Below are 13,830 nucleotides of genomic sequence, written 5' to 3' on the forward strand. Positions count from 1 at the left end.
ACTAAACAACAATCTGTCTTCATGGAATGCCCCTACAACTGAAACAATAAATGCAGAAAAGCCCTAATCACAAATTCAGATTTGATTAATTTTTTTTTTTTTGGTAGCTTTTGAAAGATGTAATAGGGAATTATTAAAATCTGTCACACTTTAAAGCTCAGTCAAGGGATAATTAAATTTTTAGTGCTTTAACTACGAATTCTCTGGCCTCAGCATACATGAAAGGCCTTTCAGTGTGATCTTAAATTTGAACTTTCAGAATTACAATGATTCCTAATCAGCATTACCCATATCCCTCTGATGTCATCAAGGCTCAATTTACAAAGCATATGAACTGCTGACTTGACCCTCTCTGTTGTGTATCATAATCTTAACAACTAGAAACAATAATAACTTTACCTTATTACAACCTAAATACTCTAAATAGAGCAGAAATACATTAAAATGGGATTTTAACCATTAAAGAACCTATGTTATTATTCAATTAAAGGCAGAACAAAACTGACCAATGCAAAGATCCCATTTGAAATTAGCTTTAAAATCAAATTAATGACCAAATTTGCAATTCAGAAGAATTATTTATCTTGTAGCACTGTAAATTGGAGGAGGATTGCATATGAAGAACACAGGAAAAGTCGAACTGAAGCCTGAAACACTTAGTTGCTTGTCCACTAATTAAGAAACCCTGGATAATACAGTTCACAGCTGTTAAATTTCAGTGTAAATATCACTGTATTTCAGTAACAGACTGATTCTCACAAGCAGTAAGCGTATTGGTTGGTAATGCTGAAGCGTTCCTTGCTTCTTTAAGGGTGAAAAGCCCTTTACTACAGATTAGGGAAGCTATTAACTATCATGCTTGCTAACCCAAGCATCGGGTATTACAAAGCCTGCCCGGCTGAGTACCACTTACCGAAGATTCACTATCTCTAACAAGGAAATCTCCTTCCACTCCCCTTTCATTCAGGGCACATTCTGCTTGGTGTCGGGTAACATTCCCGTAATACCACTCTCTTCCAGCAAACCGTCCGGTAGAAGATGGTCCCGTGTAGCTTATCTGAGGCGGATGGGAAGTGTTAATGGTAGGACCATCGCTAATGATTACTACATAGTTTTTAGGAACAAGACCAATTTGCCCTCTGGAATTTTTACATTTCCACCATTCTGGGTCATTTTCTGGCTTTTCAATGACTTCCATCGTTTCCCCTTTTTCAAAATTGAGCTCTTCTTCTGTGACGGAGCTGAATGGATACAGTGTCTGAACAACGTGGAGTACTTTGGTGCCCTGGCCGTTACTCATGGAAGCCCCTTTCCTTAAGCTGAGAAAGCTGGGTGAATCTGCAGTTGCCTCCTCAACCTCCTCTACCACATAGTTCGAAGGAAACCAGCCAATCTGTCCATTGTAGCTACCTCTCCACCAGCCATCGCTGCACTTCTCCATGACAATCACTCGGGATCCTTTAACAAGGGACAGTTCGTCCTCCCTCTCCGCTACATAAGCAAATTTCACGTAGGCTGGAATGTTAAGATCATAAATCCGGTCGGCGCTGCTGCCGTTGGATGGGTATTCTGCGTCCGTGCTAGGAGTGGGTGAAGCATCTCGCGCGCTCGTCTTTCTCTTGGTTTTTCCCAAACCTGTTGAAGAGAGAAACGTAAAGTGGTCACTCGGAATGCTTGTCCTCAGACTGCAAATGCTGGATTTGGCGACATGCTCCACCATCGCTGTAACAACACTGCTAAATGGAGATCTCTTCTGCAACACTACATAGTCAGGAAACAGCAACACCTTTAAGAGATTATCTTTAACATCCAGCTGATGCACCATTAGGTAAGGAGCAATTTGCATTATAATGGCTCCCTTCCCTGCCCAGAAGTACCGGAGTTTTAACACACTTAAAAACAGTAGTTTCTTCACTACAAGAACAGCTAATCACTGGAACGGTAGCATAGCTTGCTGTTATGTCTCTTAAAAATCCAGCCAAATGATCATGCCTTTTAATTTTAGTGATGACTTTAATTTGGCTCAAGCTAACGTGAAAGAAAGAAAATCTACAAAAATAAACTGGCCCGGTAACAAAAGCTTAAGTTTCTCTGCAGATTACGTTTTGCTCTCTTCATTCTTCAGTCAGTCCCCAGGCAGCTACAGCTGCAACTCCTTCCAGCTGCAATCCCTCTTTTGAAATCCACACCTCCTTCATCTACATTTCATCATGCACTGTAAAAACGTAAACCTCATGGTGAGGAAGACGATTTGCATACGTTCCCCTATAATCTGTAAATTCTGCTGTACTTCCGTGGCTTTAATTATAGCATGAAATACAATGTACAGAAGAATCAACAATAACATTAAATACATAACTTTTTTTTCTCTTCATTAGAGGAACCATGCTAATGTCTGTTTCAATATGGAAGAAAAACTGCGCAACACACTTGGTGTACTTTTCAAACTTTTGCAGCGAGGACTGCTTAAACTTACATATAAACAGAAAGATAAAGTGAACAAGTAGCCCTCTCTTGTGAAATCCACTTATAAAAGGTCTGAAGAGAAAACGAAAGACGAAGGCTCAACGTAGCACAAACCAAGCAACACACAAAATGTCATGCAGGGGACAGAAAGCAAAAACCAACAGAAATAGGAGCTTTTCTACTTATCTCTATGCTCCTAGAACCTTGCTGGCTGGCAAGAGATTCGCTTGAGACACAATGAGTACATGCTGATTATGGCAGATTGAATGGAAAAAAAAAATAAATAGGACTTCGCTTTTGTTTCTTCAAATAATCTGACAAAAGGAGATGTATGCAATTTCATTTTTAACAATTCAGGATTATTTAATCTGGCCATTCCACTGCTGAAAATTGTGTTCCTTTTTTTAATATATATACACACATATACGTTCATGCATATACAATGAATATCTTAAGCAAAGCTGTTTGTTCAGTGCAAAACTACCTGGTTTATTTCATATGGTTAGCTGCACATCACAGACAAACAGGGCACACGCAACCACGCAGGGACTGCTAGCTAGAAGAGTTAATTACATTAATTAATACAGTCTTAAGGTCTCAGAAGACTGCAGAAAATTCCAATGATCCTAAAGTGTTTCCTGACCTTCCCCAGCAACTCCTTGCTTCCTGATGGAGCCTGCTTACATCCTAATATTCTAACCACATCATTTCAGCCGAGAGCCCGGTGGCTGCACTTTCAAGCAAAATGAGGGAGAGCAGCTTACTATACTAGGGGAGACAATCGCAGGAAAAGAGTGTCCAAGCAAGCGCTAATCGGAAGCTGGCCAGGCTCCAATCTCTGCCAAGACTGGGAATTTTCATCAGTTTAGAGACAATTTTCAACCAAAAGACAAGGATGTATCAGCACTAAGGAGCATTAAATTAGGGTCATATAAACAAACACAACTTAAAGGTCGTTCTGTTAGGAAAGGGGGGAAATTACTTGCTGTAACTTCATGGAAAACAAGCAACTGTATTTCAATAGATTCACTCTACATAAAGCCCTACACTGAGACTGAACCTTCCAGATTAAAAGCTTAGGTTTTGACGTGCTTTGTAATGGAGACATGCAGCACCACTTCTTGGAACTACAGCAGAAGAACCAGTAAAATAAAAAACCCAGCAGATGATGAAGCAGCTGGCCAGGAGAAAACCAGCTGAAAATCAGAGCACAGAGATAACTGTGAGATATGGGGATGTAGTGTGATAAGAGAATGCCATAAACTGAAGTATCTAGAGGAAAATTTGTTGACAAACAGGTGAAAGAAACAAATTTCTCAAAAAATATTCTGAAGTCTGATAAAGGTGTCCAAACATTTAGCAAAGGGTTATCATTCAAGCACCTTCTTTCACTTGGAGTTCCATAAGGTGCATCTTTTTCCACAAAACTTTTTCTTTTTTCTTTATCAATAAAGGCAGTTGGAGGTCTTCAGTTTAATCTTAACATTTAATGTAAACAAATTTTTTAAGGCTGATAGCATGGTAATGATTAGCCTTTTGCAAGCGATGCGCACCCAAGATCGTGTTTCCAACTGGTTTGACCAAGGTAACTAACTATGTGGAGACCCATCTGCAGCCAAGCACAGCGAAGGGCACACACAACATTATCTAACACTCATTTTTTTCTGTGAGGTTACAACTTTCGTAACTATGTCTATGACAGAAGAGGAAACAAGTTGTTCCATGAGCAGAACAAAGGCAATCTGTTCCTGTTTTTCTCCTTACACCTCTTGCCGCACTACTCCTCCTCTGCCTCCCCCATCTCCTGCAGGATCCACAATAAGCCCCCTTACCATATGACCGCCTTCGCATTCTCAGGTCCTTCTCACACCTCCAGCTCCTCACTGCAGTCTCCAAACTGCCCTCAAAGTATACTCCATCTCCCCTGGTATCGCGTTCCCCACCTTTGTTGGGCTGGCCAGCCAAGCACGGTGCCCAGTGCCCCACTGCCTTTCAGCCCTGCCTGGACCGAGCAAAGAGTTGGGATTGCTGTGGCTTCTCCTCCAGTGAGGGACACCAGCAGTGACCCCCTACAGGCACCGAGTTGGAGAAAACTAGTTACTTTATTTCTGCCAGTCTGTCAAGTTTGCTTAAAAAAGGCTGAGTTATCAAGGGTGGACAGATGGACGGACAGTGACAGCTGACTGTGACAGCATGACTAGTGTAAGCTTCATTTCCTTAGGAAACAAGTCTAAAAATATAATTTAGTAGGATGGCTGGTCATAACTAAGCAGGAATAAACTTAGGACAATTATAAACTTCATATGCATCTATGACAAAAATCACAACTCCATTAAAAAAAAAGTACAATCTACATGAGTCATCTCTGGAAGAGTAAACACTGCCATTACTCGCTACTAGCAGGTATGTTCATTTACTGCTATTTGTAAGGCTCTCCCCATTCTTATGTTGAATGAAATGAAACCCGTGTAAGGAATTTAATGGAAAACAATGTTCGAGCACTTTAGGAGTCACATTTGAAACAGTCAAATATACTTGTGATTGCACGCATAATTTTGGCATTTTTGTTGTCTTTATTTTAATGAAAACTTATCTACTAGTGAAATACAACTGTATTTTCCCATTCTGACTCATTGGTTACAGTTCACCTGAAGCCATAATCCTTTGTTAATACAACTAGTTGTAAGGAGAAACCTAAAGCAATGGATTAGCTTTCAAGTGGGGGGAAAAGAGTGGGAGTAAAAGCATTGCAAAGCAGCAGAAAGCCTGGTTTATGTTATGGCGTCTCACGGGAAATAACACTGCTCACAATTGACAGCTGACCCACACTAAACTAGTTCCTTTTCATTCTTACAAACAAGTTGCCAAGTGATGAGAGTAGGTTTAATTTTTAGGTGGATATATTGCAGAGATAAAAAGCTGGTTAGCATCATTTCCAGAGAAGGGATCCACTGCAAATCCTCCCTCTCTCTGCAGTGAAAGTAATCCTCTGGCCCCAAGGTTAGTCCTAGGGAGACTCAGAAACGTGCCTGCCACATTACGTTGTGCCCTCTTCCTTTCCTCGCTCAGTTGCACCTCTAAAGAATAGTTTGTTTTTCAAGCAGCAGGCTGAAGGAAGACCTGTTTCCTATGAATTTGCTTCCTGTCTCTTAAGTCCCCATTGTGCAAACCCCAGCTTTGCACCCTTTCACTACCTGCATCTCCGCAGGCTCATCCGTACTCACGCTTATTTTTTTAAGTTCTATTTAAGAATAACATGCACTAAACACTGAAGATACTTGCAGTCAAATTCTCTAGCATCCCCCAAGACTGCTTCCTAAATTTATTACATCTCGTATGTAGCTTAACGTTAAATAGACTAAATACAGTTGCACTTCTCCAAAGGAATTTTAAGTTTCTGTATATAAAACAAGGTCAGTCAATACCCAAAGCCGATTTCTGAAAAATAGTTCGCAAGTGAAACTAGCATCATCTGAATTCTCCCTATCTTTTCTAAAACCTTCTTTGATTTTAATGAATAAGTCATGAGCAAAAGTATTTTCTGTAGCTTACCTGTGCATCAAATCAAATTCATAGGACAAAAAAAAGGCCTTTCAGAAAAAAGATGCAATACAAGAAAACCGTATTGCTTTGAGAAATCATAAAGGCAACACTAAACAATTTCCAAAACAGAATTCCTCAATCCAGAACTCAGTGAAAGAGACTATGCCACTAAATATGCCAGATACAACTGCTTAAGAAACCTCCAACAACTTCTTACAAAAATATCAAAAGCAATTAAGGAAGGATCCCCCCCCCCAAAAAAAAATAGTTAAGTGACCTTTAAGCTATAAAAACCCCTGCAAAACCAGTAACAGAAGTGTCTCAATTCAACTGAGGTCTTGGAAAATACTTCCTCTTTAAGGGACTAGATTTGTAGTAAATGGTGTCCTTCAAATATCCTGTATGATTTTTGGAGTAGCTAGTTTTAAGTCTAAATAAACAGCTGGAAATATAACAAATGCTGCTAAGTAATGCTGTTACCTCCCCTGTCCCCGTGGCAATTTGAAAATAATTTTTAATACATTGTTATTGCTGTATTTACGTATCTTAATAGATTATTTTTCATAACAAGTCAGAACTGATTTTTGCATCATGTATTCAACCTTTTATGTTTGAAATTAGTTTTCCATCCGTTATTATATATTATTACAAAGCTGTAAATCAGCAAAAAAGTTTGCAGCTATTCAGTGTCAAACTGATTAATACACAAAAACAAAGGTATTGAAAAGAGGAGGAAAAAGGGAGAAAATTCTGGGAGACTGTTCCTTCCGCTTCTGCCTTAAATCTTATCCACACTGCCACAACTTTCATGCAGGCTGTCAAAGCATAGGTTTTAAACATAACATGAATGAATAATTGAAAATTTATTTACAGAAAAAAATAATTTAAAAAAGGATCTTTCATTGGCATTACAAATTACCCAGTAACTGCAATTTCTTTACATTACTGGCCATTCTTCTCTGAATTAAAAAAAAAAAAAACCACAACACCAAAGCAGTTATTCGTAAAATTTTTCATACAAATTTTAATGCATCTCAATTTGTGTACCCTCCCCTCTAGAGTAAAATGCTTTTAACAGTACTACTTGCTTTATGGTTAAAAAAAAGATCATAGAAGCCACCACAAAGAGCATTAAGTACAGTATGTTTTTTATGAAAGTATTTTCATTTAATCAGATTTTTAAAATAATGTTTTTCTTCTTTAAAAATAAACCCATTATAATTCAAATTGAAACAAGGCACTCCAGAGCTGAAAAATTTAACATTACTATAATCCATTAAGACAACTTCCATTAAACAGCTGAAACATTCAAGCAAAACAAGTTCGAGGCTGATAAATTTAAGGAAGTCAAACAAATGAGCTAAGAGAACTCCCAGTATAAACACCTAAATCAAGAGCTCGTTCAAATACTGAATAGTCATCTCTGCAAGAGTTAGAAAAAATATTTTTAAAATAATTTCTATTTAGTGACATATATTGAAAGTTAAGAATCAATTTCCATTGAGATGGAAATATGATTTAGCTCCCCTAAATATAAAACCAGATTTTACAGAACAGCTCTCCTAGTTCTAAAAATATTCAAAGACAAGGTAACCAGAAATTCTCCTTGAATTTACTAATCAAGTGTTTTGTGTTAGATGCAGCAGAAACAAGCAAGTTTATCAAAACCAATTTAGGTACCCATTAGAGATAATATTTAGTCAACATTTTAGCCAATTTTTATTTAAGATTCTTAAAATCATGATTTTTCTTGTGCATTTTAATAGAATTGCAATTCCATCTGGCTTCACACATATGCAGTTAAAAAAATGATCCTTTTCTGTTTTTATCTGCTAATACTAAGGCTCTGAATTATATTGCATATTAATGCATGCAATTAGTAAGTATGCAAAGTGTACAGTGTCTTTTTAAAAACAAAACAAAAAATTGTATTAAGAAAGAAGTAATTAACTTTTCAGGAAAATTCTTAAGAAAAAACATAAACCGATGTAAATTAAGTAATTCATTCATCCAATACAGAGATAAACACATAACTTCTTGACAGCTGGAATGTCCAGATCAGACATTCATTTAGCTTTATGTTATTTATTTTTATTATTTTTATAAATTTAAATTAACTTGTCATTGCTTCTTTATTAAAAAGGAATTCAGCAGACGGAAGTTTCTTCTGTTACATAGAAAGAAAAACCAAACATTTCTGCACATTTTCAGTCTGCAGCTTCCCACCCCTTCTTCTCCCCCTGCACCTACTCGTCCAGTTTCCAAGCAAACGTTCAAAGGCCAAGATCCAAATGGGATAGTCAGTATTTTAGAAGCAACATCTCCATCAATAGCACTCTTTAAAGGACACTGCTATAAATTCCAGAAATCTTCAACTGCATTTGTGATACAGAAATTAAGCTTTACAGCTATATTAATGAATTTTTGTATCTTCTTTAAGAAGCTCAATATCAAGAAAGCTTACACTAGAACAAATCAGAAAATGGAAACTCTTCTTTAAATGTCAAAGTGAAATTCTGACATTTCGACAACCAGGCTGCTTTATCACTATGTTTTTCAAATACAGGAAAAAGTAGTGTCGAAGTTTCCCATACATCAAACACTATGTGGTAGGAGGCTTCCTTAACGAAATCAACTCAACCATATTAAAAACGACTACTGCATTAAGTCTTGTGATTTAGACTGTGTTAAACATGCCTATCTGTTATCAGGAAAGGTACATTCAAATTCCAGTACCAGATAACAAGTTTCCTGTACCCAGAGCATTTTAGAGCAAGAGGTTAAAATGAAAGAGGTACTACAGGGACGTATGTGGACAGAGTTTTCCAAAAGCATCAAACACACGATCCAAAGGCTTCCATCAACCGCCTTGTGTATGTTCTTACCCCAATGGAAAAGTGAGGTAGATGAAGTCTTACTAGGCAAATGTAAAATGGCCTTGGGATTTTAAATCCCCTATGGAATAGGAAAACAGCTGTCTCAGTCTCAAATAGAAGGCATATAAAATGAACGGGGTTTCTCAAGATCTATGGTTCCAATTTCTGTCTACAAATTTAAATTGAAGACACCTTGCTTTAAATACACAGTCTTTGCTTTCAAATAGAGGTCATTTAAAGATATTCCCACCTACTTTGTAACCTTATTAATGATGCTCTCTTGATTTTGTACGATGCCCCAATAAGAAAAAATAACCAGGACTACCTTAAACCTAAGGCAGCCCTATCATTCTAAGAACAGATTTATAAGGTATGAGGAGAAGGCACAGTAGCCCTGTAGGACTTCGCAGTGCTTTCTGTCCCCTCAATGTAAAGAAGGAAAGCTACACCATTTTGCCTCTCCTTTACAAACACTAACAGAATATTCACAAAGAAATCCCTAATATGCATGAGGTCCTCCAAACTGTCTACCCCAATACAGGCTCCTGTCCCTCAGTAAGTATACAACAGCTTATGTTCCCCCTCCTCCTCCAGCATTTGATGGAAAGATGATTTATATTTAGCTATCTCACCTTTATATGAAGCAAAAGAGGTACACAGGACAGCTTTGGATACCAATCCAACTTGGTAACACAAACCCACTCAATTTTTAAATTTTTTTTAAAAATAAGTAACACAGCAAGTACAAAGTAGATTACCCTGAATGTAAGATGATGACCCTCCAATTTAAACTCTTCCAGATAACTGAGATGGAATCATTCTATTTTGGATACGGGTGATTGTAATACTAACTGGGTCTTCTCACTTCTTGTTTTCTCAAATTTGCCCTCAATTCTGTACATGAAAATGAAAGGCTTAATAGGTGTTACAAATACAGATTGAAGTTTGGATCATCAAGCCCAAATCTGAACATATAAATTACAAAGCAGTAATTATACAGTCCCTCAACACAAAGAAATGCCTTAGAAGACAACAATGCAAACACTGACTAAAGAAGGGCAATCTCTCTGCATCAAAAAGCTCAAGCTAGTCCCTCCTGAATGTAACAAAGTCAGCTACTCTTTTGAGGTCATAGAGTTTTATTCCAGTTGGCCCATACCAACTCCAAGTATGATGCAAAGCCTTAGTAATTCTACCATAAGGTCAGAATGACAATGCTATACTATACTAATGTTTTCAAACATTAAATACCGTGTTACAAGAAAATCCAAGGCATTTATCACTTTTTTCTTTAGAAACTTCAGATCTCCTTAGAAACCCGTCACAGGTACTGCAATTTTATTCAAAGTTCCTTTTAGGAAAGGAAAGGAAAGCAAACACCACCTTTTCTTTACTAACTTGAGCCTCTCTGAACTGCAATGCCCATAGCTTCATTAATCAAGGGCTCTCAGGTTATTTGCAACTACATACACAAAACCGGACTTCCCCATCACTGAAGGGGAAGTTACAGGAGAAAATGGCTCGCTTAACAAAACAGCCCATCTCCTCTGAGGCTTAGCCCTCACAGCCAAAATACAAAAACCCCAGAACTCACAAACTAAAGCAATTTCTTCTGTAGATTAAAACTATAATGAATGAGTAAGTAATACAGTAATAAATTGAGCTCCTGTTCTGGGGAACAACTTCCTGAATGAACAATTAAAAAAATATCTTACAGGTTTGTAAATTGATAGAGTCCATGTACAAGAACAACAGCATTTTCACTACATCAAAATACATATTCCCTTTCTTTTTTCATTCACTTTCCATTTTCCTTCATTTACAGGGTCCCAAAGACTGCTAAACATGAGTGATGGCAATGATCTACAGCCAAAGTCCTAAATCAATTTTCTGGTGCAAAATACATCTACAAATAGTCACCTAGTAGAAACAGCACACCTGAATGTCCACCTGGACAACGTGACCACCCATTCACATTAAGAGCAGTGTCTGTCCAAGCCTTTTTGCTGAGACCACAAAAACTACTTGTCAGTAAAAAAATCATGTTTACCATTGAAGTGACTCAAAGAAAGCCATCTCTGCCACTGGAACCCTCCTCCTTAGAAACAACAGAGATGGGCATTTTCTCTCACGTAGCAGGTTTATGCTGGATGTCTGCATACATTGCATGCATCTCCCTTCCTGCTTTATGGATGCACTCCACAGAACAAAACATTTTTGAGACTCAGAAAAAGGAAGGAAATCTCTTGTACATTCTAAGACAAAGCCCAATTTTTTTGGCATGAATGCTAATTCAGAAATTTTGTTTGCGTGGTATGAAAACAGGTCACAGAATGGCCACCTGTTGTTCAGGTCTTCAAAAAACCTGAGAAACAGAAAGCAATGGAACCTGAGTGGGACCACACAGAGAAAAAGAAAGAAATCAATACTCTGGAAGACCCTGGAACATTAAATGTTAAGACAGACCAAGGCCTCAAAAACAGAGAGATCCAGTAATAAAGAATTATTTAGGGATGCATACTGGAGGAAATACCCACATCTAAATGAGAAGAATTCCCCTATGATGCTAAAACGGTAGAAAGAGCAGCTGCCGTCACTTCAATATAGAAAAATTGCTTGTCCTTTGAGTCACTGGAATTCTTTGGAAAATGGTGTCCCTAAGAGTACATACACAGGCTATTGATTTTTGCCAGCCATCTTAGTTTGGTCTTTAGAAAGGTGACCCAGCTATACACACCAAACAAAGTATACGCAAGACCTCAAAATCAGCTGCTGTCGACTGTTTCTTCTCTGTTACCACCTTCACGCACTAGGACATGAAGCTAAAGGCGAGGACAGTACCCAGAGCGCAGAGAGACCACATTTTCTGAAGAACTGTGGTCACTGCATCCCCCATAAGCACATGATTATGGGAAGCGTCCAACCCAGGCAGCAGGCTGCAGTGTGGCGACCCACACTGCGGCCCCAGTTCTGCTGCCTCAGCAAACCTGTCCTCCCAGGAACCTGAGGGAAAGGAGGACAGAAGGGAACACAACGCAAGAAATACAGGAAAAGACACTACTTGGAAAAGAAGTATTCTATTTTCACTGCCTCAGAAGAAGAGACATAATTAGCAGACTGCTTAAAGGATTTTACTCTACAGAAAAAAATGAAACATCAAAAGAGTTGAGGGTTCAGACACAACTTTTAATGCTAAGAAAGCAAAAGGCTCTATCTCCATGGCTGGAACAGGGTGTAGGAAGAGCTACCGGCAATGGGGTGAGTCTCTTTAACAGGGAACAATGAAAGTACCTTGGGACCTAATTTTTGGGCTTGCTTTAAAGCCAAACACGATTACATGTTGAAACATAACTGGCTCAGAGAGGGGCAAACCCAAGCGTCCTCGAAGGTAACAGTTGAGGGAAGTAATACCACCAAAGACACCAGTACATGCAGCTTGAGTTAAGGCGATCCTTTTATCTTTTCAAAACATAATTATGACTAAAATAAAGGCTCGTTCTGCAATCTGTAAATGTCAAATTGTACCTCCAAGCACACACACACACTGCATGAGGAGGGAGGAGAGAAGTACCTATTACGCAAGACTTCTAATACAACACAAAGAACAAATTTATTCACTCAATGTGGACTAAAACCAGCAAGATTTCTTTACACCTTCAGCCTCGCAACATTTTACTGCAACCATTATATTAGAAAAAATCTGCTGAAAGGTAGGACACATCATGGTTTCCATTATATGTTTGTTCCAAACTCTTGAAGCAGCAAATCCTTTAAATAATCCACCCCAATAAATAATTCACGTAAGACACACTTTCAGCAGAATATAATACATGCAATTGTAAACTGAAAAAAGAACAAACTTCTGCTCCCATCACCAGCTAGCACTGGAGCTCAGCAGCACTGCAAAAAGCTGCAGGTTCTGCTTTCACTGCTGCTTTTGGCTTTTCACCTCAGATCAGATAAAGGGCCTGATGCATACATCCGGCAAAGAAAGTCTTTTATCAAGCAGTACAAGAAGCATTACTCTGTACCTTGAGTTCTCCAGAATATTTACCCATTTTCTTTGCTTTCAAGTCTTTTTGCTGCAGGTAACAAAAAAGCACGAAGTTCGCATTTTATTGAGTTTTGGGGGGTTTTTGCATTAGTCTGTTATGCAATTTCAGACTTTTTTCCTTATTAAGCACATGTTCCTTTAGAAATTATAACATGGTATTTTTTAGAAACTGATTTTAGTTCCACAAAGACAGACCTCAATTCCTTTAATACTACTTTCCTGTAATACTACTACAGCTGGACATAGTTGATATGCATAAAGTTATTTAAATTTTTACAGGTGTACATAGGTCCATAACCATATACTTGTGAGTTTGTTTTGCATTCTGGGTAACTATTTTAAGATGCATAATAGTAACACTAATTCAATATTAATATATTCTTCTGTCATTATGTATATATCAAATTGATAGTGAGATAGCAGACCCTACAGTGTCAGCAGTATCTTCTTGTATCATTTTCCCTATGCAGAGCTACTGCTATTGAATATGTCTAGAACTTCAGAGGTCATCAATGAACTGAAAATAGCTGCTTAAGCTAAGCCTAGGCTTTGATAATGATCATGAGGCAGGTATGTTTCCAGAAAGTAGAAAAGCATTTGAATTCCTTATTATACATCATCTGCTACCACTCCAGTGGTATTAGCGCTGCCAGCTCCCAACTCCACATGGTCTAGATGGGAATGGAAGAAATCTGTTCCCTATGTTTTGAAATCATTGCAAGCATCTCCCATTTCTCCTTTGTCAGCATCTAATGACAGTAATCCATGCAACCAGACTGATCTACGAAGATGGAAGAAATGCAATTGTTCCAGCTTTTTTTTTTTTTCCCCTCAAACCACCAAAGACACCACACCTAAACAGAGTTCCCATCAGCTTCTCTCACTACCATA

The 13,830-nt window shown here is 38.1% G+C and overlaps 1 protein-coding gene across 1 annotated transcript in view; it reads right to left on the reverse strand.

Annotated features, from left to right (window-relative positions):
- NCK2 (NCK adaptor protein 2) overlaps nt 1-13,830 on the reverse strand; it is a 53,883-nt gene that overhangs the window by 10,163 nt on the left and 29,890 nt on the right. The window contains exon 3 of the mRNA XM_009811083.2: nt 914-1,635. Within this exon, the coding sequence (XP_009809385.1) occupies nt 914-1,635 (722 nt within the window). The remainder of the gene's footprint in view (nt 1-913; nt 1,636-13,830) is intronic.

Source organism: Gavia stellata, chromosome 1 (assembly GCF_030936135.1).
Source record: "Gavia stellata isolate bGavSte3 chromosome 1, bGavSte3.hap2, whole genome shotgun sequence".
NCBI lineage: Eukaryota > Metazoa > Chordata > Aves > Gaviiformes > Gaviidae > Gavia > Gavia stellata.